The following is a 27918-nucleotide window of genomic DNA, read 5'->3' as shown; positions in this document are numbered from 1 at the left end:
ATCAAGAGAAAAAAAGAAGTGGGAAGGAAGAATGTTGTCTCCATTCATCATTCATTCGATTTTCTTAAACTACCTTCTATTTCTCCATCTGCCATAGCCAACAAACCTCACCTGACTTCTCAAGCTCTCTTTTAGGCTGCGTAATTGTGCAGACTACGATCACGAAAACATTTGTCCACTTCACATTATGCAGGGCGCCCATCCTGTGGCCTGGTCTATGCAGACAAACCCGATTCAGGTTGGCCCTTTTGTTTCTGGGAAAATCCTTTTAAAAGCCTGAAAATTATAGCACTTTCCGATTTGGGTTTCAGATCTCTAAGCAGGGTGGTTATGCACAAGGGCGCTGTCATTATTTTGAATGAATTTCTGACCAATCAGATCATTTCAAGTAAATTTTTTTGAGCATTTTCCTGGGCTTGGAGCATACCAGGTAGATGCAATGGGTTTTTATCCAGAAAAAAAAAAACTCACTTTTCAGTAAAATTTTGAGTTGATTTTTGCCCCTGAACAGAAGCAGTAGGGGTGCATGCAGAAGGGTGCCCTTTCATTTTCAGTAGGAATCCATCAGAGTACATATTTTTTTTTTGGAAAGAAAAGAAGGGTGCCCACTGACACAGGCATGTCAAGTGGGATTATTACTGGAAAGCTTAGATTTTCACCTCCCATTTTCCATGGACAGAAAAAGGCACACCATCATCATCCAACCTCAAGGGCCGATGCTGCAAGTAAGATTCTCGGAGGTTTCGATGTTGCTTCCAAGTCCTTTAAAGCTGAGAAATATGTAGCTTTGGGAATCTTAGGAAAACCCTTTTATGATGCACGGGCTCGGCATGGCAGCAAGTATTCTGGAAGGCTGCCCTTGCATGCCTCGCTTTCCTCCTATGCGAATTCCGGGGAAGAGGACAATGTTGACTCACAAGCCAGGTTTTTTGTTTCACACAAGGATGGCAAGTTCCAAACAAAGGCCCAAACGACTGAGGTGAGCTCAGCAAATGGTGGAATGAAGGGCATGGCGGACGCATTCGGCATCTCCTCTCAAACTGCTTATGGCATAACAACTGTGATTTCTCTATCAGCTTTGGTCTTACCTCTATTCATGCAGTCACTTGGCGCAGGCTCGGCCTTAAAAACCAAGATATTGTCCTATATCACACTGCTTTTTGGATTTTATATGGCCTGGAACATCGGTGCAAATGATGTTGCCAATGCAATGGGAACTTCAGTTGGGTCAGGAGCACTCACGCTTCGGCAGGCGGTGATGGCAGCGGCTATTCTAGAGTTTGCTGGTGCTTTCTTAATAGGCTCACATGTGAGTCACACAATGCAGAAGGGTATACTGGTTGCAGATGTCTTTAAAGGCAAAAGCTCGTTGCTGTTTTCTGGCATGCTGTCATCCCTTGCTGCTGCTGGTACCTGGTTACAGGTAACTTAATGTCAGTGTTTTAGTGTTTGTCTTGGACTAGGCAATTTTTAAAAGGTGTTTGACCTCAAGTATTAGATTAATGTGTGCAATGAGTAGTATACATACACTCAGTCTGGTTGCAAGCACTTAATACCAACTTGGCATGCAAGAATACATACTTCTTTTTTTCCAGCTAGCCTTAGGCCCAAGATTCACCCGTAGTTACCATTTATCACCGCCCGTTGGCGCTTTTTTATCTGCCTGCAGGCGATGCCGCTGAGGAAGTACCTAGTGGGGTTTTGAACCCAGGACCTCCTGGTCCTAGGCAAACACCTTCACCACTTGTGCTATCACCTCATTGGCTTTTTTATCTGCAGGCGATGCCGCTGAGGAAGTACCTAGTGGGGTTTTGAACCCAGGACCTCCTGGTCCTAGGCCAACACCTTCACCACTTGTGCTATCACCTCATTGGCTTGCAAACATACACACTTGTCCGCCTTATGCTGTTTGTTGTGCTTGGAGCTAATGCTCACGATGGAACCCTGTGTTTTGGGGTCCCCACCATAGTCAATGCTCATGGAGGTCATCATCTTAATATAATGCATATGCACATGGGCTGAAGTGTTGAGCAAGGTCTTCAAGTGATCCTTTTACAGAGGGAAAGGGTGGAGAAGGGTACAGAAGCTGTAGTAAGCAATCTTCAATTGTTAGTGCGTGAAGACTGTTTTTAGTCTTGGCTATTTAATTAGACATGATCAAGAACTAATGCTAAAATTAAACAAGTGGAGAGTGGAAATTGTTGTTTTTCTTGCATTGATGCCAAAGGCCTCTTTTGAATGGTCAGTGAAACGATACAATTTAGGAGGCATGCCTCTTGGAAGAGGTACAACTATTGAATGAATAGTTGTGTCTTTTAATGGTGAGAAGTCATTTCCCATTGGTTTGAGGCACAACTCTTCATCTGGAAGAAATGTGGCTTTTTGAATAGTCATGATCTCTTTATGGAAAGTCATGACCTTTCATTGTATCTCGTCATGAAAGGGGTGCATTTCTTCTTCAAAGGGCGTGGCTTTTAGTGAAAGGGTGTGATTGTTCATGATAGAGCCCAAAGGGTCACATCTCTTGGATGAATGGACTTTAATGGTTAATGAAGAGGATCAAGTCACAAATCATGACATTCTGTCCCTAAAATAAGATTTTGCTTCATCGTTGTCTTGTCTTCTTGCTTGGAATGTCAAATCTCAAGCGGGAGCACTGTTTCTCTTCTTGCTTTTCAAATGAACCTGTCTTTTGAAACTTGGTGCTAGCTCGTGTTTTTGTTATAGGTGTTGGATATTACTAAGGGTAAATGCAAAGCTCAAGATGTGTGGATAGGGCTACTAGAAATAGCATTGATTAGATAGTATAGTTTGATACTCAAGGCAAGGCAAATATAGAGCTAGGAGAGTCATGCATGCAAAGATGAGAAAGTTGAGGAGAGAGAGACCTTTGTATATATGGATGTATACACCTTTCATTCAACAATAGAATACACTTTCTTGTGTATTGTGTTCTCTCCGACTTTCTTGTGTATTGTGTTCTGGATTTTATTGGTTTTATTTTGGATTTTGTGGGTCTTGCTGCTGGCCGACAGCCCCTTGCCTGGCCGACCAGCAGCCCCACTCACTATATATGTCATGTGCACACACATTTACATGCTACTCACAGAGGCTAACCCTAAGGAGGCAACAAGATAAAGAAGAGAAGATCAGAACTGAATCAGAATTTAGGAGCATGTTATGCTGTCTTGGCAGGAGGATATCTGATGGAAGAGGTGGTTTTGCTGTCGGCCAGCATAAGAATAGACTAATGAACCTGTCGGCTGCATATCACATGATTTATTGGACTTGAACCTGGCTGACCAGCAGTCGGCCAGTCCATCAGTGATTTTCCAGCCTATAAATAGGCATGTTTGCTCATTGTTGTATTCATTCACTCCACTAGGGAGTGGGTCCAGCATTAGGATGATTTTGGGTGTTTACACCTTTTCAGGAAGGCAGCCCATGGCTGTAGATCTAGAGTACCTTTTTGTACTATATGAATATACTGAATTTCCAGCTATCTCTCTCTCTCTACTCTCCCTTCTGTCTGCGTTTTTGCATCAGCATGTTCTAAGTGGTGTTTAGGGCTGAAAGAAGACCCCTAGAGCTTCCGCGTGTTACATTGGTATCAGAGCATCAAGCTCAGCAAAGCTAAGCACTGATTCAGTCCCATATGATGGTGTACAGGTCCAATGTAAACCGGCCTTCAGAAAGCAAAGGGCGGTGGAACAAACATTTGCACATAAAACAGTTCAACACCATTGAGGACCTAGAAAAGGAAAACAAACAGGGGGAGCTAGAGTGCTCCTGCAAAAAGTACACGGACACCGATTGGCCCCAAATCGCAGTGGCGCCCCTTGCGGTATTTCTTTAATTGAATATAAGAGCTTTGATTACAATATAAGGCTGGTAATTCAGCCGTCCCAGTAGAACTCCTGAAGCCTGCAAAGAACCTGCATCTGGCTTCTTGTCCACACGGCATCCACAAACAAGTCCAGCCATTGTTCATATCAAAAGATCCTTCACATTGAGTCTGCATACAGAAGCTTTCTCCCATGATCAAGGCTGCCACATCCATCCATAGCCTCTCACACTATGAACAGCATCACACCCTGACCATCCAGTGCTTCTGCATCACAACACAGACTCCCAAACTGTCTCTCAAAAGAGTACTCGCATCACAGCACAGCATACCATACAGTTGACACACCTGTACAAACCCTCTCTACCTTCCAAGGGTACTATCCATCTCTGTCATGGATTCCCTGACCCCTGTCTTGTCAGTAGCAAGGCTGTACCAAACATGTGTCCACTCCTGTACCTTCTGCCTGCATGTGACCTATCTCCTGGAGAAACCCAAAAACATGTTTCCTCGCCAACAACGGGACACATCTAGTTACCTGTTCCCTCATGAAACATCTGGCAACATAGAGATGCACATAGCTGTAGTTCCCACTGTTCCTTTCTAGCAAGAGAAAACAATCTGCTCCATGAGCACGCAGCCATGCGAGCTTGCTTCACTCCCATGCCAAGAAACATAACCACATGACCTGTACTTGTAGCCAAAAACCCAAGCACATTGCTGAATTTGCAGCCACACAAAAACAGCCCATAAACTGTCCCAAAACAGTCCCGAATCAAAGCATAGAAAGGCTGAAAGTTCCATCTGATGAACGCCATCGACATGATGTCTATGTTCATGAAAAACCAGCCCCTCCTTTCTGTAGAAACACGGCGTCCTCCAAAAAGCACACACATGGCCTAGCTTTCTATGTGCCGCCTGTATCCTGGTGATGCGCCGCCTGCAACAGTACTCAACCTGCAGCCACCTGTACGAAAAAGTGTGAAGTTGCCACCTGAATTCAGCTGTCGTACAGCCTCCGTACTGGACTGTACCTGCTGTCCGTGCAGGCCTGCCGTTACTGTTCCAGCCGCCAACCCAAGACCTGCACAGTAGGCGCCAGAATCTGCACAACCAAATCTGCAACATGGACAGTACCTGCAGACAGCCGCCTGACCTGCCACGTGGACTGTACCTGCACAGCAGCCGTACACTGCCACGTGGACTGTACCTGCAGTCCAGCCCTTCCATGCGCAGCCAGCATCTTCTCTTTCCAAAGAGCTCATACGTGGGTATGCTGCAGTTGACTCTTAGCCAGATAGAGAGAAAGCCCACGTGCTGTTCATCCCCATGCTTCCTTGCAGCCCACCTCTTCCAGAAAGCACACCACCCCACCAGAGTTAGGCGCCTCCTGCTTTTTCTGCCCAAAAAGCACACGTGGCCCCAAATATAGCATAAGGGCCACGTTTCTTTAATAAAGGGCTTAATAAATGATTTTAAAGGTTTTTAAACCTTCAAAGCTAAAATTCCTTTGCCCCCTTTCACACATGGGGTTATCCACACATGGGCCTCCATCTTCACTCCCACCTGATGCCATTCACACTGTCCACCATGTCCCCGTGCACATCTGCATCTTGTCCAGAGAAAAACACAGGTTCATGACATACCCCCCTCTTGAAAAATGGCAAGCGTCCTCGATTGCACTCAATGGCACAGTAAAGCATCTCATGAGCAAAGATACCCCATATGGCAAAAACAATGGCCTTCCAATGCATCTGGGTGATAAAATAATCATCCTGCACAATAAGCCACACTGTCCTCTTGCTTGTTCCTTCAGAACCTACAGCAAAAGTCTAAAACCAAATGGAAACACGCTAACTGTGTTAGCCAAAAACAAAACCATGCATCATTCTACATATGACAAACATATGCATGACACATACATGCATTCGCAAACAATATGCTCCTCAAAATGCTCTACCTACTCCAAAGTAACAGTCTAAGGGCTGCTCGCAAGCCTTACGCCCATGGGCATCCCGCAGGACCCACGACTGAAGGTAAAACATGAGCATATGAAAGCACTCAATGCATCCAAACACTACATCTACCAAGTACTTTCCCACATATGTTTCATGGCCATCCCGCAGGAGTTACACCCAGTGGTGCATCCATGAACATAATAAAGCACTTGATGTATCATACCAACATACATGCAGCACATGGCACAATGCAGAGTATTTCCCAATGTATTCTCAATGGTACCAGGATCCAATGGCACCAGAATACAAAAATACCTCTACCTCAAAAAGTGTATGCATACATGCACAAACAGAGTTCGATCCATATTTCCATGAACCAAACCAACTCTAGGACTGCTCGCAAGACTTATGTCCTCCATAGAGTTATCCATAGTTGCAGTTAGAGTTCCAGGTGCGCGCGACTGTGAACCATACTCAACCACCATCTCCTGTGACTAGTACACAATATCATAGAAGTCCCATAAGCAGATGTACTGTCAGCCTCAGTACCTTCGGGTGAATACAAAGATGTCACCAAGCGACTCCTAGATGACAACTCAGCCTGTCTGTAACAAGGGAGCGGAGGTGCTACCCCCCTCTTGAGCATCAGGCAATGCTCCAGACCTATGCTCTGTTGAACCTGAATGAGCCGTAACAAGAGTCGACTCCAACTCATAGGCATCAAGATAAAGCTGCAACTCCTCAGGTGAATCTGCTAAGTCACCCTCCTCCATCCACTTCGCATCCATCAGTGAACTTCCTCCATCCACTTCGTATCCATCAGTGAACAGCTCTTGAACTTCACAGGATTGCGACGGAAAACCTTACCCTGTACCTTTCTTTCCTTATGTGCCAGTATATGCTCAGGAATAAGAACCTCGTCAAGTTCCTCCACTTCCATCTGAGCCTCATCTGATACATCCTCAGGCACCCAAAACCTGCTTGCACTCCACCCAAGTGGTAAGCACAAGTCCTCGATGAAGCATAGTAGATCACCACTAACATAGAAAGAAACTGTCTTCCGAACCCATGAAGCCTCTATGAAGATACCAGCGGTGACAAACTGTCGAAAGCCACAGCCTTCAACGCATCTCTTGCACCATAACACTTCAACTGCTTCTTGTTCCTGGCCGACTTCTTCTTGTCCTTGGTGTCTTTTCTCCTGAGCTTCATCTTCAGCTCTTGCTCTTCACCTCATATAGGCAAAGACACACAATCCTGCACTGTGTCCTGCACTTCCTTTTCACTTTCCTCATGTTGAAGCTTTTGATGTGACTCTCATGAGACAACCACGAGCTCGCCCCCTTAGGACAGTTGGCGATTGTCCCGACCAAAGCAACCACGGACTCGCCTCCTTAAGAAAGTCGACGATGTGTCCTGGCGACGGAACCTTGTAAACCGGCCTTCAGAAAGCAAAGGGCGGTGGAACAAACATTTGCACATAAAACACTTCAACACCATTGAGGACCTAGAAAAGGAAAACAAACAGGCACAGCATACCATACAGTTGACACACCTGTACAAACCCTCTCTACCTTCCAAGGGTACTATCCATCTCTGTCATGGATTCCCTGACCCCTGTCTTGTCAGTAGCAAGGCTGTACCAAACATGTGTCCACTCCTGTACCTTCTGCCTGCATGTGACCTATCTCCTGGAGAAACCCAAAAACATGTTTCCTCGCCAACAACGGCACACATCTAGTTACCTGTTCCCTCATGAAACATCTGGCAACATAGAGATGCCCATAGCTGTAGTTCCCACTGTTCCTTTCTAGCAAGAGAAAACAATCTGCTCCATGAGCACGCAGCCATGCGAGCTTGCTTCACTCCCATGCCAAGAAACATAACCACATGACCTGTACTTGCAGCCAAAAACCCAAGCACATTGCTGAATTTGCAGCCACACAAAAACAGCCCATAAACTGTCCCAAAACAGTCCCGAATCAAAGCATAGAAAGGCTGAAAGTTCCATCTGATGAACGCCATCGACATGATGTCTATGTTCATGAAAAACCAGCCCCTCCTTTCTGTAGAAACACGGCGTCCTCCAAAAAGCACACACATGGCCTAGCTTTCTATGCGCCGCCTGTATCCTGGTGATGCGCCGCCTGCAACAGTACTCAACCTGCAGCCACCTGTACGAAAAAGTGTGAAGTTGCCACCTGAATTCAGCTGTCGTACAGCCTCCGTACTGGACTGTACCTGCTGTCCGTGCAGGCCTGCAGTTACTGTTCCAGCCGCCAGCCCAAGACCTGCACAGTAGGCGCCAGAATCTGCACAACCAAATCTGCAACATGGACAGTACCTGCAGATAGCCGCCTGACCTGCCACGTGGACTGTACCTGCACAGCAGCCGTACACTGCCACGTGGACTGTACCTGCAGTCCAGCCCTTCCATGCGCAGCCAGCATCTTCTCTTTCCAAAGAGCTCATACGTGGGTATGCTGCAGTCGACTCTTAGCCAGATAGAGAGAAAGCCCACGTGCTGTTCATCCCCATGCTTCCTTGCAGCCCACCTCTTCCAGAAAGCACACCACCCCACCAGAGTTAGGCGCCTCCTGCTTTTTCTGCCCAAAAAGCACACGTGGCCCCAAATATAGCATAAGGGCCACGTTTCTTTAATAAAGGGCTTAATAAATGATTTTAAAGGTTTTTAAACCTTCAAAGCTAAAATTCCTTTGCCCCCTTTCACACATGGGGTTATCCACACATGGGCCTCCATCTTCACTCCCACCTGATGCCATTCACACTGTCCACCATGTCCCCGTGCACATCTGCATCTTGTCCAGAGAAAAACACAGGTTCATGACATACCCCCCTCTTGAAAAATGGCAAGCGTCCTCGATTGCACTCAATGGCACAGTAAAGCATCTCATGAGCAAAGATACCCCATATGGCAAAAACAATGGCCTTCCAATGCATCTGGGTGATAAAATAATCATCCTGCACAATAAGCCACACTGTCCTCTTGCTTGTTCCTTCAGAACCTACAGCAAAAGTCTAAAACCAAATGGAAACACGCTAACTGTGTTAGCCAAAAACAAAACCATGCATCATTCTACATATGACAAACATATGCATGACACATACATGCATTCGCAAACAATATGCTCCTCAAAATGCTCTACCTACTCCAAAGTAACAGTCTAAGGGCTGCTCGCAAGCCTTACGCCCATGGGCATCCCGCAGGACCCACGACTGAAGGTAAAACATGAGCATATGAAAGCACTCAATGCATCCAAACACTACATCTACCAAGTACTTTCCCACATATGTTTCATGGCCATCCCGCAGGAGTTACACCCAGTGGTGCATCCATGAACATAATAAAGCACTTGATGTATCATACCAACATACATGCAGCACATGGCACAATGCAGAGTATTTCCCAATGTATTCTCAATGGTACCAGGATCCAATGGCACCAGAATACAAAAATACCTCTACCTCAAAAAGTGTATGCATACATGCACAAACAGAGTTCGATCCATATTTCCATGAACCAAACCAACTCTAGGACTGCTCGCAAGACTTATGTCCTCCATAGAGTTATCCATAGTTGCAGTTAGAGTTCCAGGTGCGCGCGACTGTGAACCATACTCAACCACCATCTCCTGTGACTAGTACACAATATCATAGAAGTCCCATAAGCAGATGTACTGTCAGCCTCAGTACCTTCGGGTGAATACAAAGATGTCACCAAGCGACTCCTAGATGACAACTCAGCCTGTCTGTAACAAGGGAGCGGAGGTGCTACCCCCCTCTTGAGCATCAGGCAATGCTCCAGACCTATGCTCTGTTGAACCTGAATGAGCCGTAACAAGAGTCGACTCCAACTCATAGGCATCAAGATAAAGCTGCAACTCCTCAGGTGAATCTGCTAAGTCACCCTCCTCCATCCACTTCGCATCCATCAGTGAACTTCCTCCATCCACTTCGTATCCATCAGTGAACAGCTCTTGAACTTCACAGGATTGCGACGGAAAACCTTACCCTGTACCTTTCTTTCCTTATGTGCCAGTATATGCTCAGGAATAAGAACCTCGTCAAGTTCCTCCACTTCCATCTGAGCCTCATCTGATACATCCTCAGGCACCCAAAACCTGCTTGCACTCCACCCAAGTGGTAAGCACAAGTCCTCGATGAAGCATAGTAGATCACCACTAACATAGAAAGAAACTGTCTTCCGAACCCATGAAGCCTCTATGAAGATACCAGCGGTGACAAACTGTCGAAAGCCACAGCCTTCAACGCATCTCTTGCACCATAACACTTCAACTGCTTCTTGTTCCTGGCCGACTTCTTCTTGTCCTTGGTGTCTTTTCTCCTGAGCTTCATCTTCAGCTCTTGCTCTTCACCTCATATAGGCAAAGACACACAATCCTGCACTGTGTCCTGCACTTCCTTTTCACTTTCCTCATGTTGAAGCTTTTGATGTGACTCTCATGAGACAACCACGAGCTCGCCCCCTTAGGACAGTTGGCGATTGTCCCGACCAAAGCAACCACGGACTCGCCTCCTTAAGAAAGTCGACGATGTGTCCTGGCGACGGAACCTTGTAAACCGGCCTTCAGAAAGCAAAGGGCGGTGGAACAAACATTTGCACATAAAACACTTCAACACCATTGAGGACCTAGAAAAGGAAAACAAACAGGCACAGCATACCATACAGTTGACACACCTGTACAAACCCTCTCTACCTTCCAAGGGTACTATCCATCTCTGTCATGGATTCCCTGACCCCTGTCTTGTCAGTAGCAAGGCTGTACCAAACATGTGTCCACTCCTGTACCTTCTGCCTGCATGTGACCTATCTCCTGGAGAAACCCAAAAACATGTTTCCTCGCCAACAACGGCACACATCTAGTTACCTGTTCCCTCATGAAACATCTGGCAACATAGAGATGCCCATAGCTGTAGTTCCCACTGTTCCTTTCTAGCAAGAGAAAACAATCTGCTCCATGAGCACGCAGCCATGCGAGCTTGCTTCACTCCCATGCCAAGAAACATAACCACATGACCTGTACTTGCAGCCAAAAACCCAAGCACATTGCTGAATTTGCAGCCACACAAAAACAGCCCATAAACTGTCCCAAAACAGTCCCGAATCAAAGCATAGAAAGGCTGAAAGTTCCATCTGATGAACGCCATCGACATGATGTCTATGTTCATGAAAAACCAGCCCCTCCTTTCTGTAGAAACACGGCGTCCTCCAAAAAGCACACACATGGCCTAGCTTTCTATGCGCCGCCTGTATCCTGGTGATGCGCCGCCTGCAACAGTACTCAACCTGCAGCCACCTGTACGAAAAAGTGTGAAGTTGCCACCTGAATTCAGCTGTCGTACAGCCTCCGTACTGGACTGTACCTGCTGTCCGTGCAGGCCTGCAGTTACTGTTCCAGCCGCCAGCCCAAGACCTGCACAGTAGGCTCCAGAATCTGCACAACCAAATCTGCAACATGGACAGTACCTGCAGATAGCCGCCTGACCTGCCACGTGGACTGTACCTGCACAGCAGCCGTACACTGCCACGTGGACTGTACCTGCAGTCCAGCCCTTCCATGCGCAGCCAGCATCTTCTCTTTCCAAAGAGCTCATACGTGGGTATGCTGCAGTCGACTCTTAGCCAGATAGAGAGAAAGCCCACGTGCTGTTCATCCCCATGCTTCCTTGCAGCCCACCTCTTCCAGAAAGCACACCACCCCACCAGAGTTAGGCGCCTCCTGCTTTTTCTGCCCAAAAAGCACACGTGGCCCCAAATATAGCATAAGGGCCACGTTTCTTTAATAAAGGGCTTAATAAATGATTTTAAAGGTTTTTAAACCTTCAAAGCTAAAATTCCTTTGCCCCCTTTCACACATGGGGTTATCCACACATGGGCCTCCATCTTCACTCCCACCTGATGCCATTCACATTGTCCACCATGTCCCCGTGCACATCTGCATCTTGTCCAGAGAAAAACACAGGTTCATGACATACCCCCCTCTTGAAAAATGGCAAGCGTCCTCGATTGCACTCAATGGCACAGTAAAGCATCTCATGAGCAAAGATACCCCATATGGCAAAAACAATGGCCTTCCAATGCATCTGGGTGATAAAATAATCATCCTGCACAATAAGCCACACTGTCCTCTTGCTTGTTCCTTCAGAACCTACAGCAAAAGTCTAAAACCAAATGGAAACACGCTAACTGTGTTAGCCAAAAACAAAACCATGCATCATTCTACATATGACAAACATATGCATGACACATACATGCATTCGCAAACAATATGCTCCTCAAAATGCTCTACCTACTCCAAAGTAACAGTCTAAGGGCTGCTCGCAAGCCTTACGCCCATGGGCATCCCGCAGGACCCACGACTGAAGGTAAAACATGAGCATATGAAAGCACTCAATGCATCCAAACACTACATCTACCAAGTACTTTCCCACATATGTTTCATGGCCATCCCGCAGGAGTTACACCCAGTGGTGCATCCATGAACATAATAAAGCACTTGATGTATCATACCAACATACATGCAGCACATGGCACAATGCAGAGTATTTCCCAATGTATTCTCAATGGTACCAGGATCCAATGGCACCAGAATACAAAAATACCTCTACCTCAAAAAGTGTATGCATACATGCACAAACAGAGTTCGATCCATATTTCCATGAACCAAACCAACTCTAGGACTGCTCGCAAGACTTATGTCCTCCATAGAGTTATCCATAGTTGCAGTTAGAGTTCCAGGTGCGCGCGACTGTGAACCATACTCAACCACCATCTCCTGTGACTAGTACACAATATCATAGAAGTCCCATAAGCAGATGTACTGTCAGCCTCAGTACCTTCGGGTGAATACAAAGATGTCACCAAGCGACTCCTAGATGACAACTCAGCCTGTCTGTAACAAGGGAGCGGAGGTGCTACCCCCCTCTTGAGCATCAGGCAATGCTCCAGACCTATGCTCTGTTGAACCTGAATGAGCCGTCACAAGAGTCGACTCCAACTCATAGGCATCAAGATAAAGCTGCAACTCCTCAGGTGAATCTGCTAAGTCACCCTCCTCCATCCACTTCGCATCCATCAGTGAACTTCCTCCATCCACTTCGTATCCATCAGTGAACAGCTCTTGAACTTCACAGGATTGCGACGGGAAACCTTACCCTGTACCTTTCTTTCCTTATGTGCTAGTATATGCTCAGGAATAAGAACCTCGTCAAGTTCCTCCACTTCCATCTGAGCCTCATCTGATACATCCTCAGGCACCCAAAACCTGCTTGCACTCCACCCAAGTGGTAAGCACAAGTCCTCGATGAAGCATAGTAGATCACCACTAACATAGAAAGAAACTGTCTTCCGAACCCATGAAGCCTCTATGAAGATACCAGCGGTGACAAACTGTCGAAAGCCACAGCCTTCAACGCATCTCTTGCACCATAACACTTCAACTGCTTCTTGTTCCTGGCCGACTTCTTCTTGTCCTTGGTGTCTTTTCTCCTGAGCTTCATCTTCAGCTCTTGCTCTTCACCTCATATAGGCAAAGACACACAATCCTGCACTGTGTCCTGCACTTCCTTTTCACTTTCCTCATGTTGAAGCTTTTGATGTGACTCTCATGAGACAACCACGAGCTCGCCCCCTTAGGACAGTTGGCGATTGTCCCGACCAAAGCAACCACGGACTCGCCTCCTTAAGAAAGTCGACGATGTGTCCTGGCGACGGAACCTTGTAAACCGGCCTTCAGAAAGCAAAGGGCGGTGGAACAAACATTTGCACATAAAACACTTCAACACCATTGAGGACCTAGAAAAGGAAAACAAACAGGCACAGCATACCATACAGTTGACACACCTGTACAAACCCTCTCTACCTTCCAAGGGTACTATCCATCTCTGTCATGGATTCCCTGACCCCTGTCTTGTCAGTAGCAAGGCTGTACCAAACATGTGTCCACTCCTGTACCTTCTGCCTGCATGTGACCTATCTCCTGGAGAAACCCAAAAACATGTTTCCTCGCCAACAACGGCACACATCTAGTTACCTGTTCCCTCATGAAACATCTGGCAACATAGAGATGCCCATAGCTGTAGTTCCCACTGTTCCTTTCTAGCAAGAGAAAACAATCTGCTCCATGAGCACGCAGCCATGCGAGCTTGCTTCACTCCCATGCCAAGAAACATAACCACATGACCTGTACTTGCAGCCAAAAACCCAAGCACATTGCTGAATTTGCAGCCACACAAAAACAGCCCATAAACTGTCCCAAAACAGTCCCGAATCAAAGCATAGAAAGGCTGAAAGTTCCATCTGATGAACGCCATCGACATGATGTCTATGTTCATGAAAAACCAGCCCCTCCTTTCTGTAGAAACACGGCGTCCTCCAAAAAGCACACACATGGCCTAGCTTTCTATGCGCCGCCTGTATCCTGGTGATGCGCCGCCTGCAACAGTACTCAACCTGCAGCCACCTGTACGAAAAAGTGTGAAGTTGCCACCTGAATTCAGCTGTCGTACAGCCTCCGTACTGGACTGTACCTGCTGTCCGTGCAGGCCTGCAGTTACTGTTCCAGCCGCCAGCCCAAGACCTGCACAGTAGGCGCCAGAATCTGCACAACCAAATCTGCAACATGGACAGTACCTGCAGATAGCCGCCTGACCTGCCACGTGGACTGTACTTGCACAGCAGCCGTACACTGCCACGTGGACTGTACCTGCAGTCCAGCCCTTCCATGCGCAGCCAGCATCTTCTCTTTCCAAAGAGCTCATACGTGGGTATGCTGCAGTCGACTCTTAGCCAGATAGAGAGAAAGCCCACGTGCTGTTCATCCCCATGCTTCCTTGCAGCCCACCTCTTCCAGAAAGCACACCACCCCACCAGAGTTAGGCGCCTCCTGCTTTTTCTGCCCAAAAAGCACACGTGGCCCCAAATATAGCATAAGGGCCACGTTTCTTTAATAAAGGGCTTAATAAATGATTTTAAAGGTTTTTAAACCTTCAAAGCTAAAATTCCTTTGCCCCCTTTCACACATGGGGTTATCCACACATGGGCCTCCATCTTCACTCCCACCTGATGCCATTCACACTGTCCACCATGTCCCCGTGCACATCTGCATCTTGTCCAGAGAAAAACACAGGTTCATGACATACCCCCCTCTTGAAAAATGGCAAGCGTCCTCGATTGCACTCAATGGCACAGTAAAGCATCTCATGAGCAAAGATACCCCATATGGCAAAAACAATGGCCTTCCAATGCATCTGGGTGATAAAATAATCATCCTGCACAATAAGCCACACTGTCCTCTTGCTTGTTCCTTCAGAACCTACAGCAAAAGTCTAAAACCAAATGGAAACACGCTAACTGTGTTAGCCAAAAACAAAACCATGCATCATTCTACATATGACAAACATATGCATGACACATACATGCATTCGCAAACAATATGCTCCTCAAAATGCTCTACCTACTCCAAAGTAACAGTCTAAGGGCTGCTCGCAAGCCTTACGCCCATGGGCATCCCGCAGGACCCACGACTGAAGGTAAAACATGAGCATATGAAAGCACTCAATGCATCCAAACACTACATCTACCAAGTACTTTCCCACATATGTTTCATGGCCATCCCGCAGGAGTTACACCCAGTGGTGCATCCATGAACATAATAAAGCACTTGATGTATCATACCAACATACATGCAGCACATGGCACAATGCAGAGTATTTCCCAATGTATTCTCAATGGTACCAGGATCCAATGGCACCAGAATACAAAAATACCTCTACCTCAAAAAGTGTATGCATACATGCACAAACAGAGTTCGATCCATATTTCCATGAACCAAACCAACTCTAGGACTGCTCGCAAGACTTATGTCCTCCATAGAGTTATCCATAGTTGCAGTTAGAGTTCCAGGTGCGCGCGACTGTGAACCATACTCAACCACCATCTCCTGTGACTAGTACACAATATCATAGAAGTCCCATAAGCAGATGTACTGTCAGCCTCAGTACCTTCGGGTGAATACAAAGATGTCACCAAGCGACTCCTAGATGACAACTCAGCCTGTCTGTAACAAGGGAGCGGAGGTGCTACCCCCCTCTTGAGCATCAGGCAATGCTCCAGACCTATGCTCTGTTGAACCTGAATGAGCCGTAACAAGAGTCGACTCCAACTCATAGGCATCAAGATAAAGCTGCAACTCCTCAGGTGAATCTGCTAAGTCACCCTCCTCCATCCACTTCGCATCCATCAGTGAACTTCCTCCATCCACTTCGTATCCATCAGTGAACAGCTCTTGAACTTCACAGGATTGCGACGGGAAACCTTACCCTGTACCTTTCTTTCCTTATGTGCCAGTATATGCTCAGGAATAAGAACCTCGTCAAGTTCCTCCACTTCCATCTGAGCCTCATCTGATACATCCTCAGGCACCCAAAACCTGCTTGCACTCCACCCAAGTGGTAAGCACAAGTCCTCGATGAAGCATAGTAGATCACCACTAACATAGAAAGAAACTGTCTTCCGAACCCATGAAGCCTCTATGAAGATACCACCGGTGACAAACTGTCGAAAGCCACAGCCTTCAACGCATCTCTTGCACCATAACACTTCAACTGCTTCTTGTTCCTGGCCGACTTCTTCTTGTCCTTGGTGTCTTTTCTCCTGAGCTTCATCTTCAGCTCTTGCTCTTCACCTCATATAGGCAAAGACACACAATCCTGCACTGTGTCCTGCACTTCCTTTTCACTTTCCTCATGTTGAAGCTTTTGATGTGACTCTCATGAGACAACCACGAGCTCGCCCCCTTAGGACAGTTGGCGATTGTCCCGACCAAAGCAACCACGGACTCGCCTCCTTAAGAAAGTCGACGATGTGTCCTGGCGACGGAACCTTGTAAACCGGCCTTCAGAAAGCAAAGGGCGGTGGAACAAACATTTGCACATAAAACACTTCAACACCATTGAGGACCTAGAAAAGGAAAACAAACAGGCACAGCATACCATACAGTTGACACACCTGTACAAACCCTCTCTACCTTCCAAGGGTACTATCCATCTCTGTCATGGATTCCCTGACCCCTGTCTTGTCAGTAGCAAGGCTGTACCAAACATGTGTCCACTCCTGTACCTTCTGCCTGCATGTGACCTATCTCCTGGAGAAACCCAAAAACATGTTTCCTTGCCAACAACGGCACACATCTAGTTACCTGTTCCCTCATGAAACATCTGGCAACATAGAGATGCCCATAGCTGTAGTTCCCACTGTTCCTTTCTAGCAAGAGAAAACAATCTGCTCCATGAGCACGCAGCCATGCGAGCTTGCTTCACTCCCATGCCAAGAAACATAACCACATGACCTGTACTTGCAGCCAAAAACCCAAGCACATTGCTGAATTTGCAGCCACACAAAAACAGCCCATAAACTGTCCCAAAACAGTCCCGAATCAAAGCATAGAAAGGCTGAAAGTTCCATCTGATGAACGCCATCGACATGATGTCTATGTTCATGAAAAACCAGCCCCTCCTTTCTGTAGAAACACGGCGTCCTCCAAAAAGCACACACATGGCCTAGCTTTCTATGCGCCGCCTGTATCCTGGTGATGCGCCGCCTGCAACAGTACTCAACCTGCAGCCACCTGTACGAAAAAGTGTGAAGTTGCCACCTGAATTCAGCTGTCGTACAGCCTCCGTACTGGACTGTACCTGCTGTCCGTGCAGGCCTGCAGTTACTGTTCCAGCCGCCAGCCCAAGACCTGCACAGTAGGCGCCAAAATCTGCACAACCAAATCTGCAACATGGACAGTACCTGCAGATAGCCGCCTGACCTGCCACGTGGACTGTACCTGCACAGCAGCCGTACACTGCCACGTGGACTGTACCTGCAGTCCAGCCCTTCCATGCGCAGCCAGCATCTTCTCTTTCCAAAGAGCTCATACGTGGGTATGCTGCAGTCGACTCTTAGCCAGATAGAGAGAAAGCCCACGTGCTGTTCATCCCCATGCTTCCTTGCAGCCCACCTCTTCCAAAAAGCACACCACCCCACCAGAGTTAGGCGCCTCTTGCTTTTTCTGCCCAAAAAGCACACGTGGCCCCAAATATAGCATAAGGGCCACGTTTCTTTAATAAAGGGCTTAATAAATGATTTTAAAGGTTTTTAAACCTTCAAAGCTAAAATTCCTTTGCCCCCTTTCACACATGGGGTTATCCACACATGGGCCTCCATCTTCACTCCCACCTGATGCCATTCACACTGTCCACCATGTCCCCGTGCACATCTGCATCTTGTCCAGAGAAAAACACAGGTTCATGACATCCAAGGTACAAGAAAGTGCATGGATACGAAGCCCAAGGCAAGGAACACATGTCAGAATACGCAGCGGAGATGATGACCAGATCTGGGAACACGAGAGCAAAATGCAGTGCAGAAAATCAGAGCACAAGAGAGAGAGAGATAGAGGTGTGTAACTCTGCTCTATATACACAAGAAGATCTCGAGTATGATACAAAAGTGGTGGGGAGCATGGGGCCTATTTATATGCCCCATGCATGTAGTCGGCCTGCTCTAGAGGCTCTCCACGACTGCAGAAAGCAGTCGGCCAGCAGTAAATGCCTCCACGACTGCATGAAGCAATCGGCCAGCAGAGAAAACTACACGACTACTGATTAGGCAGTCGGCCAGCCACACGATTGTTGAATGGGCAGTCGGCCAGCCACCAGAGACTCCTGCCAACATCTGGCATCCATCCACACCACGGAAAAATGGGGAAAAATAGGGAAAAAATGCGGGGAGTGAGGAAAAATGATAAAACACCTCATAAGGGCGGGCACACCCACAACAAAGGCCCTGGTGTATAAAAATAGATAGGAGATGACTTCTAACACCCCCTCTCAGCTCCTGGCTGTGAAACCAACCACAGGGAGCTGGGGTGCCGCCTGAGCAAAACCTGAGAGAGCGACTTCGTGAAGAGGTCCACCGTACTGTCCTCCGTCGAACAGAACTCTAGCAAGATGTCATCAGCAACGATCTGTTCACGAACAAAGTGCCTTTGGATGACCATGGGTTCCTCCAGTGGAAGCCCAATCCTGTAATGCAACCTCTGCATCCTCACCACCTCACAAGCAGCATCACAAGCAGCCCGGTACTCTGCCTCTGTCATCGACAAGGCAAAAGATGACTGCCTCTTACTGCTCCGTAAAACTGCTTTTGGGCCTGAAGTAGATCTCCTCGTGTCCGGATCTCCTCCCCAAAGTGAGTCACTCCAACCGTGGAGTCGGACTCCATCCAGCAATCCCCCTCCTGTGTACAAGAGTCCATGATCCTTCGCATGCCGCAGAAACCACAGGAAACGCAATCCTGCCTCCCAAAGAGTCATCCGCAACCATGAGCTCAACTGCCTCATCAGGAAGCTCCCGTCCAACCTGGTGTCCATCAACCAGATCAATGAACCATTCTGCTTCTGAGTCAAAGAGGCATCACACTGCTCACAAGGATCAACACCTGTTACGGTGCAAAAACAAGTCCTGGAAACCTGCTGAAGACCACGCAAGGCCTTCTAAAACCTGTCAACCACCCCCTCTGAATCCGGAACCACAAAGCCTGGAGTATGCACCTCCTTCTGCAAGTAATCAACTGCCACCTGCCTGGCTTTCCGAAAGGTCCCCGTGGAAAGAACATCCTCATCTACTGGAGGTTCTTTGTCCTGAATACTATGAGACATCAGAGCATAAGTTACCTGTTCAGTTTCCTCTGACTGACGAACACAAGAACGTTCTTGCCAACTGCTGCCATCTACTGGCAAGCTATCCACCATCTGGTCTCGGAAAGCCTGCACCTGCAGCGTATCCACACACAAGTGGCCATTACCAGAGTGCCACTCATCACAAACCTGAGGACCTGGGAGAGAGAGTGCTGAAAGCTTGTAAACTCCATTCTCCACTCCGCCTTCCCAAATCACTTGGCCTGTTGCTTTGTCCCGGAGAGCAACAAAATGCTCATCAAACTCCACCCGTACGCCAGTCTTGCAAACCTGATGCACTGACAACAGATGAAAACCAAGTGACGGAACATACAACACCTGGGAGGAATGCTTCCCCCCTCTGCCATCGGGAACTATCTCCATCCTGCCCTCACTGTGAACTGGGATAGTGGATGTATCCCAGTAAGAATGTGACCAGAAAGCCTGCAGAGATCCTGTAAACCGGAACGGGAAGGAGTCATGTGCTTGGAAGCACCACTATCTAGAATCCACTCCTGAGTATCCGTTGCGGAGAGTCCTCCAATCTCCTCCTTGCTTGAAGAAAATGAAACATCAGTGTCCACCACCTCCAGATGCACAAAAGCCGGAGTCTTCATGATTGCTACCGAGGAATCTTCACCCTTCTCGGTCTTTCGCTTCGGACACTGTCTCCAATAGTGGCCTTGCTCGCCACAATCATTACAGGTCCTCTCTGCCTTTAGTTTCTCGCGGTTAGTAACGGACTTCTTCTCAAAAGACTTCTCCGACGAAGCCTTCCCTTTGCCCGTGTTCCGGCCTTTCGACTGTTGGCTAGTTAAGGCCTCCGAACCTCCACCCTGAGGAGGGTTCGTGAATCGTTCCTCCTGGTCCAGGACCATGGGCACAAGCTCCTCCCAAGTGATGGTGCTGAGCCTGCCACTGGTAATCAAAGACGAGTAAAATGCTGAGTACTGAGAGGGCAAGTGCGACAGCAACATTATGGCCATGTCCTCTGACAATATCTCCTTCCCAGCTTGAAGAACTTCCTGCTGAAGAGCCTGCAGCTTGTTAATATGCTCCCGCATCGTCGACGACTTTGCAAGGCTCATAACCCGCATCTGTACTTCCAAGGAAATCCTCTTCATGGGCGATACTCTGTTGTAAAGAGAGGCCAAATGCTGCCATATACCTCTGGCCAGCGTCATATGCTTTACATGATTGATTACCTGTGGTGTGCAGTTGAGGAAAATAAACGAACGGACCCTAGCGTTGACACGATCCCACATCTGTTTGAGCCTCCCGGTCCTTTCGGATCGACGGTAACTCCCCTTCCTCTACTTCCGGCCATGGAACCCCAACAACGACGAAATCAGCGAGGTCGTAAGACTCCAGAACAGATTCCATCACAACCTTCCATATGCCGTAGTTGCTCCCGTCCAACTGACGGTCCACCGGGAACGTGGGGAGTGTCGGGATCTTCACATGCCTCTCGGCCATCTCAAATAGATCTGCCATTGCGGGGATGTACTCTGAAAAGGGTGGGGGTAGGAACAAAGAAGAACTAATACCTGCAAGTGGCTGTCCAGTAAATCAGCCCGCCGTCCTCTTGCTTCTCCTCTTCCCGAACAGTCCCAAACAGTCCACCAATCAGCAACACAACAGTCCCCCTCTTGCTCACACAAATCCCAAGAACTATCTAGAGCCTAGGCTCTGATACCATGTCAGAATACGCAGCGGAGATGATGACCAGATCTGGGAACACGAGCAAAACGCAGTGCAGAAAATCACAGCACAAGAGAGAGAGAGATAGAGGCGTGTACCTCTGCTCTATATACACAAGAAGATCCCGAGTATGATACAAAAGTGGTGGGGAGCATGGGGCCTATTTATATGCCCCATGCAAGTTGGCCTGCTCTAGAGGCTCTCCACGACTGCATAAAGCAGTCGGCCAGCAGTAAATGCCTCCACGACTGCATGAAGCAATCGGCCAGCAGAGAAAACTCCACGACTACTGATTAGGCAGTCGGCCAGCCACACGACTGCTGAATGGGCAGTCAGCCAGCCACCAGAGACTCCTGCCAACATCTGGCATCCATCCACACCACGGAAAAATGGGGAAAAATAGGGGAAAAATGCGGGGAGTGAGGAAAAATGATAAAACACCTCATAAGGGGCACACCCACAACAAAGGCCCTGGTGTATAAAAATAGACAGGAGATGACTTCTAACAACACAAGATTGGGAAGAGCTCCCCTGTCGGCTGCATATCACATGATTTATTGGACTTGAACCTGGCCGACTAGCAGTCGGCCAGTCCATCAGTGATTTTCCAGCCTATAAATAGGCATGTTTGCTCATTATTGTATTCATTCACTCCACTAGGGAGTGGGTCCAGCATTAGGATGATTTTGGGTGTTTACACCTTTTCAGGAAGGCAGCCCATGGCTGTAGATCTAGAGTACCTTTTTGTACTATATGAATATACTGAATTTCCAGCTACTCCCTTCTATCTATGTTTTTGCATCAGCATGTTCTAAGTGGTGTTTAGGGCTGAAAGAAGACCCCCAAAGCTTCCGCGTGTTACAATATACAGGAGAGCCTCATCATTCAGCACATTGTACCACTTCATAGACCACATCAGGTACCACATCTGCTGCTATTGCTGCTGCCTGGGCTTGCACTACATCTGCTTCATCATCTTTGGCTCTCTGCCCCAGCACACCAGCGTTTCACATCAGCTCATGGGACAGCAGCCCTCTCTGCTAGATAGAGCACACCAGCGTTTTACCTAAGCTCATGGGACAGCAGCCCTCTCTACTACATAGAGCACACCAGCGTTTTACATCAGCTCACACCTTGGGACAGCACCCACTCTCTGCTATAGTAGAACACATCATCGTTTTATCATCAGTACATGTCTTGGGACAGCAGCCCACTCTCTGCTACAGTACATCAGCGTTTTTCTTCTTGCAGCACCCTCGTCACCAGAGCCTGCACCACTTGGGATGGCAGCGCAACACCCTTGTCACTAGAGTCTGCATCACTTCACCTTCCGCTGCCCACTACCACCTCGGAGTGCCTCTACATCTAGCAACGCGAGCCTTTGGCACTCACCACCTCTCGGAGTGCCTTTGCCTCACATCGACGCGAGCCTTCGTCATCACTGACCGTGCTTCAGCTCTGACATTGTCTTTGCTTTTGCACTGGTCTTCTTCACAGTCTCCTCACATCAGAGGACCTCTTGTACATATTTTCACTCACCATCATATATACACTTACTCACCCATTTCATTGTTTTGCTCTGATCTCTCGTACATCTAGTCCTTTCGTTCTAGATATGGGCCTCTTGGGCTTTTGCCAGGTAATCTTCAATTGCTTCCAACACCTCTTGGTGGGACTTGTTTTATTAGTCATGCGTGAGACCATCCTCATCATAAGCAACTAGAGGCGTTCTAATGCCGCCTCATATAGAGTCTTGTCAATGGAAGAAGGAAAATAATAATTTAGTAGAACTTAAAACCAAAGGTAAATAAAGTTTCTAGTTGTCTTGTTGGTTGTTGACATAACATTTGAGGTCAATTGATCATAAATCTCTATGTAGCCATTTGTTTGTGGTTGAAAGGTTCTATAAAAATAAAGCTTAGTAGGAAAATTTGAAACTATGCACGCTAAAAATGAGTGGTAAAATTTACATTTTTGCCTAATATAATTGGCAATCAGATACCAAAATTATATAAATAGTCAAACAACATCTTTGGCAATAACATTAGACCAACATGGGTACACATCACAAATTTACTGAACCTTCCTATAATGATCAAACATGCGGTGTTTCGAACTTTCTTGGGATATACTAAATCATTTCGCCAAATTGCTAGAAAATTTAACTCCAATGATGTTGGCGATTGCTCCACTAGGCATTCGGCATTGTTTGAGCCAACAAAGCAGCTGATCCGTGTGAACAAAGTTGTGCCCATAAAGAAAGTGCTTTTAATGTTTAAGGGCATGGATTACTGCCAGGAGTGGTGATTCATCCATTATAGATTGAGTAATTACACCCAGCAGAGTTCAGCTTACAACTCATGCAAGCGACATAATGACTCTCTTTCTATAATACTGCACCAATAGCATAGTGACTAGCATCGATGATCACCATGAATGGATCATCTCACGAGGCAAGTTTCAAATGGGGAGCCTTAGCAAGGGCTTGCTTGATCAAGTTTGCAACCCAACAGGGGTCATTTGAAGGTGTTGCATCTTTGTTTTGACACCTTTCAGTAGATCCATGAGAGCTGCCGAGAGTTCAGACATCTTGTCATTGTGGGTTTGGTAAGCGTGACAGATCTCCATGAAGGAACGGATGTCATAGGTGGTGACAAGGATCTTCCAATTGAGTAATACATCACGCTTATATTACTCTTTTGTAGCTGAGAAGATGACTGTCGTTTAAAAAAATGAGGACACTTGCCTAACAAGGGCTTGGAAATCCGCATCATCATCTGATTGAACGTAGCTGGTGCGTTTGTCAACCTGAAGGGCATGGCAAGTATTTATAGTGAGCCAGTTTGGTGTGGATAGCTGACTTGGGGATGCTCCATCCACTAGCATGCACACATTGGATTGAGGTCTGATGTTTGAAAACTTCTAGAGGTGTTCATCACGGCTTTTCTTGAAATGTTTGTTGAAATTTTGAATAAAATTTTTCCTAGATGGGTCAGGCAGGCTGGCATGTGTTTGAAGATCGGGTATCTTTGTCGTGATCAGGCCTACTTTCGCTACTGGATATATATTTGTGTTGCTAGGTATTCAAATGGTTGGTTTGTGTTTCTCAGGTGGCATCATATTATGGTTGGCCTGTATCTACAACCCACTGTATAATCGGAGCCATGGTTGGCTTTGGCCTGGTTTTTGGAGGTTTTGAAGCTGTTTTTTGGAAATCCCTTGCAAGAGTGGTATCTTCATGGGTGATATCTCCTTTTATTGGTGCAGCAGTTGCCTTCATGGTTTACAAGTGCATCCGAGTGGTAAGACTAGTAACTGTGCATCGTTAAGCTCAGAATTTAAGTTGGTAGAACCTCCAAGAAGCAACTGACATAAACATTGGAACAGTTTGTCTACAGTGCTGCAAATCCTGGCCGTGCTGCTGCTACTGCCGCACCTATCTTAGTGTTTCTTGGCTTAACCAGTCTTGTCTATGCGGCCTTCCCTCTAAGCAGCAGCCCTCTTTTAGCTGCCGTAGAGGCACTGAGCTGTGGTGTTGTGGGGGCCCTATCTGTGAGTTTCATTATCCATAGGCAACTTGGCAGACTCCTTGAGGACTCCACATCACACGCTTCTCCTGAGTCCAATCCTCCGTTGAGGCTCAACCTGATGTCAAAGGTGGAGGGTCCCACGGGTGCAAATCTGACAATTGTCTACACAGTTTTCGGCTACTTGCAAGTCCTTTCAGCCTGCTTCATGTCCTTCGCACATGGAGCTAATGATGTGGCAAATGCTATAGGCCCTATCTCAGCTGCTCTGGCCATTCTTCAAGGAATAAGCCTAAGTGGTGACGTGGCCATGCCTGTGGATGTTCTTGCTTGGGGTGGTTTTGGAATTGTTGCTGGCTTGCTTGTATGGGGCTATAGAGTGATTGCAACCATTGGCAAGAAGATTACGGAGTTAACCCCAACAAGGGGTTTTGCAGCAGAATTTGCTGCAGCAACAGTTGTTGTCTTGGCATCGAGATTAGGGCTTCCAATTTCTGCTACTCACACACTTGTCGGTGCAGTAATGGGAGTTGGATTTGCAAGGGGTTTTAACAGTGTTCACGGAGATACAGTAAGAGAGATTGTTGCATCGTGGATTGTGACGATCCCTGTGGGAGCTGTTTTATCTGTGGCTTTTACTGCAGTTTTGAGAGTATTAATCCCATCAATAGCCTGACCACAGCATACCTTTGAAAGTAAAGCAGTTTTGAACATGTATGTGTTGAGAAATGGATGGGAAGGGGATGAGTACCTCCTGCCCATGGAAGATAGCCTGTGGAGGATCAACATTTGTAGAGTTCTGTATTGAAGGCCACGCTTGTTTTTGTCATAATAGATTTGAGCTCTTTTTAGCATTGTTGTCAAGGCTATGATTTCTATCCTTTGGAATTTGTAAGCCTGTTGTAGATGGACATAATGTCCCGGCGTACTTTTGACAGAAAACAAGTTTTGAATGTGTATTTATGTTGAGAAATGTATGGAACAGGGGTGAGTACCTCCTGCTTACGGAAGATAGCCCAAAGAGAGAGAGAGACAGAGAGAGAGAGAGAGAGAGATAGACCCCTGCACCTGCTGCCCACCCCATTGGCCGGTCTCTTCGCCGCCGTTCCCCCAGCAACCCCCCCCCCCTTCCTACGTGTTTCTTTCTTCTAGCCATCCCCTCCTGCCGGTGCCCTGCCAGCCCTCTTGGCTGCCTCTCCGCCTTCTCCTTCTCCCGCCCTTGCTCGGGGTATGAAAGCTGCCCATCCCCACCCCCCCCCCCCCCCCCCCCCCCCCCCCCCCCCCCCCCCGGGCCGCTGCCCGTGTGCAGCAGAGATTCCCTGGTTTCTCGCTTCATTTGCCACCCTGCTGCTGGCGCAACCTGCTCGCCATGCATCTGCACCTCCAGGTTGGCTGCTAAGTGATGCTTATGGATCATGTGTTATTGTGCCTGGTGTACCTACCATGTGGCAACACAACTAGCCATGTCCCATCATTCGCCTAGCCCTGCTGTTTGATGTGCAGGCTAAGCATAGCCCTAATGTTATCTTACATGGCTAGGGTTCCAATATTAAAACACATCGACCAGGGTAACAAAAGTTCCCAAAAAATTATGCACATCCTCTACACGCATGGATCTTGCATATTCCCCCACTCTTAGAAAACCATGCAACTAAACATATCAGCAGAACCCTAAAAAGCATAAACTTTTTTCTTGATTAGGCATGGCATAAAGAAATACCTTCAATGAGGATACATCAAGTCAACCTTAGCACAAAAGCGTAGAGAATACGTGGATCTTGTGAATCCATGAAAAGTAAAATGGAAAAGCTTACTGAGATCTTCTCTTGTGCATCATGATACCTTCTGCGTTTAGGCCGCTTTAATACCAAGTGTTACAACCCCTTGGATCTCCTAATTGCAAAATAATAGTGATTAGTGCAAAACCCTCCATGAGGGGTGTAGGCTAGCTCACTAACTGTTGGTTCTTCGCTTCGAACCACTCCCGAGCCAAGGGCTAAGGTCTGACTCCCAAAGATCCATGCTAGTCCTTTGGAATGCTGACCTATGCTACACATGTAGGTGGAGTCTTGATCGAACTTTGACCAATAGTGAGGTTATGACATGTTTCACTTATATAGTGCCCACTACTAAATAGCTAGTACTCATGGATTTATTATAGTGCCCATTGCTACTATAAATAACGAAATTGTTATAAATAGCCAGAACACATGGATTTATTAATAATAACCTTAAATTTCTGTATTAGCTTGCTTTCTCCTAATCCTAGGGCTCTCCCAACTGTGCTAGATTAGGCAACTAATCTTGAGGATTACCACTAGGTACATAACACCCATTTCACTCAAGGTGTGGAGAACTCTACCCCCTTGGTGAGTGTTACATATGGCACTGGATGGGACATCAAGCATGCACGTCCTTGTCGCGTCGGACGGACCATTGCAGATCGGACTTCTCACCCCCAGACGTCAGCAACTCTCGTATAGTGGAGCTTCGTTTGAGCCTTGATGTTGAGAGTCCCCACCACCCTTGGGAGCTCCACTTGATCCTCGGCTCCAACAGCCTCCACCCCTAGGTTGACCCTCCACTGCCGCCACAGTAGGTAGCGGAGGAGAGCCTATGGATGGCTCTACCCCTCCACCGATGGAGAACGCCCCTGTATAGCCACCTGCGGGTGACGTGACAAGGAGCATCAATAGGTGTTGCTGCCTATCAGTGTGAGCGTAAGGGAGTGCGGATGGGAGCGCGGATGGGAGCCCTAGGCCCTTGGAGAGAAGGGGGACCCACCCCAGGAGCCTCATCCGTAGACACCTCATCATGGTTCCTCCTCGTAAGGGGGAATTGTTTCCAAGGTATTGGTTCCCGCAGGCAAATTGTTATGAGCCTTACTTTTGGAGGTGACTGGGCCGCCACCAACCTCACCTCTGATTGCAATAGGAACCCAGAGGAACCCCCCCTTGGTGCACCCCACCTTGCACCATCCGTAGGCTCACCCCCTGATCTTGTGGAGATCCCGTCAAAGCCATGATCCTATATGACATATGCTCCCTCTCCCCCTCCACCTCGTCCGTGGCAAGCCTTGAGAGCTTCCTTCTCCCCCGACACGTTGGAGAGACTACTGC

At 47.5% G+C, this 27918-nt stretch overlaps 1 protein-coding gene across 1 annotated transcript; it reads left to right on the top strand.

The window, feature by feature from the left end:
- Nucleotides 1-25813, top strand: LOC147618919 (inorganic phosphate transporter 2-1, chloroplastic-like). Its single transcript, XM_086774053.1, has 3 exons — nucleotides 1-1423; nucleotides 24383-24574; nucleotides 24660-25813. The coding sequence occupies exons 1-3, from the start codon at nucleotides 527-529 to the stop codon at nucleotides 25473-25475; spliced, it is 1905 nt and encodes a 634-aa protein (XP_086630179.1). The 5' UTR covers nucleotides 1-526; the 3' UTR covers nucleotides 25476-25813.
- The last annotated feature ends 2105 nt before the right edge of the window (nucleotides 25814-27918 follow it).

The sequence above is a fragment of the Cibotium barometz genome, chromosome 34 (genome assembly GCF_041138505.1).
Source record: "Cibotium barometz isolate CiBa-2024 chromosome 34, ASM4113850v1, whole genome shotgun sequence".
Lineage (NCBI taxonomy): Eukaryota > Viridiplantae > Streptophyta > Polypodiopsida > Cyatheales > Cibotiaceae > Cibotium > Cibotium barometz.
This window is presented reverse-complemented; position numbering and strand designations above follow the sequence as displayed.

Bases quoted from the DNA above. Each gene is read 5' to 3' on its own strand.
- LOC147618919 (XM_086774053.1), top strand. From the start codon at position 527: ATGCAGAAGGGTGCCCTTTCATTTTCAGTAGGAATCCATCAGAGTACA. The intron at 1,424-24,382 runs GTAACTTAATGT...TGTGTTTCTCAG, and splicing joins CTGCTGGTACCTGGTTACAG to GTGGCATCATATTATGGTTG. The intron at 24,575-24,659 runs GTAAGACTAGTA...ACATTGGAACAG, and splicing joins TTTACAAGTGCATCCGAGTG to TTTGTCTACAGTGCTGCAAA.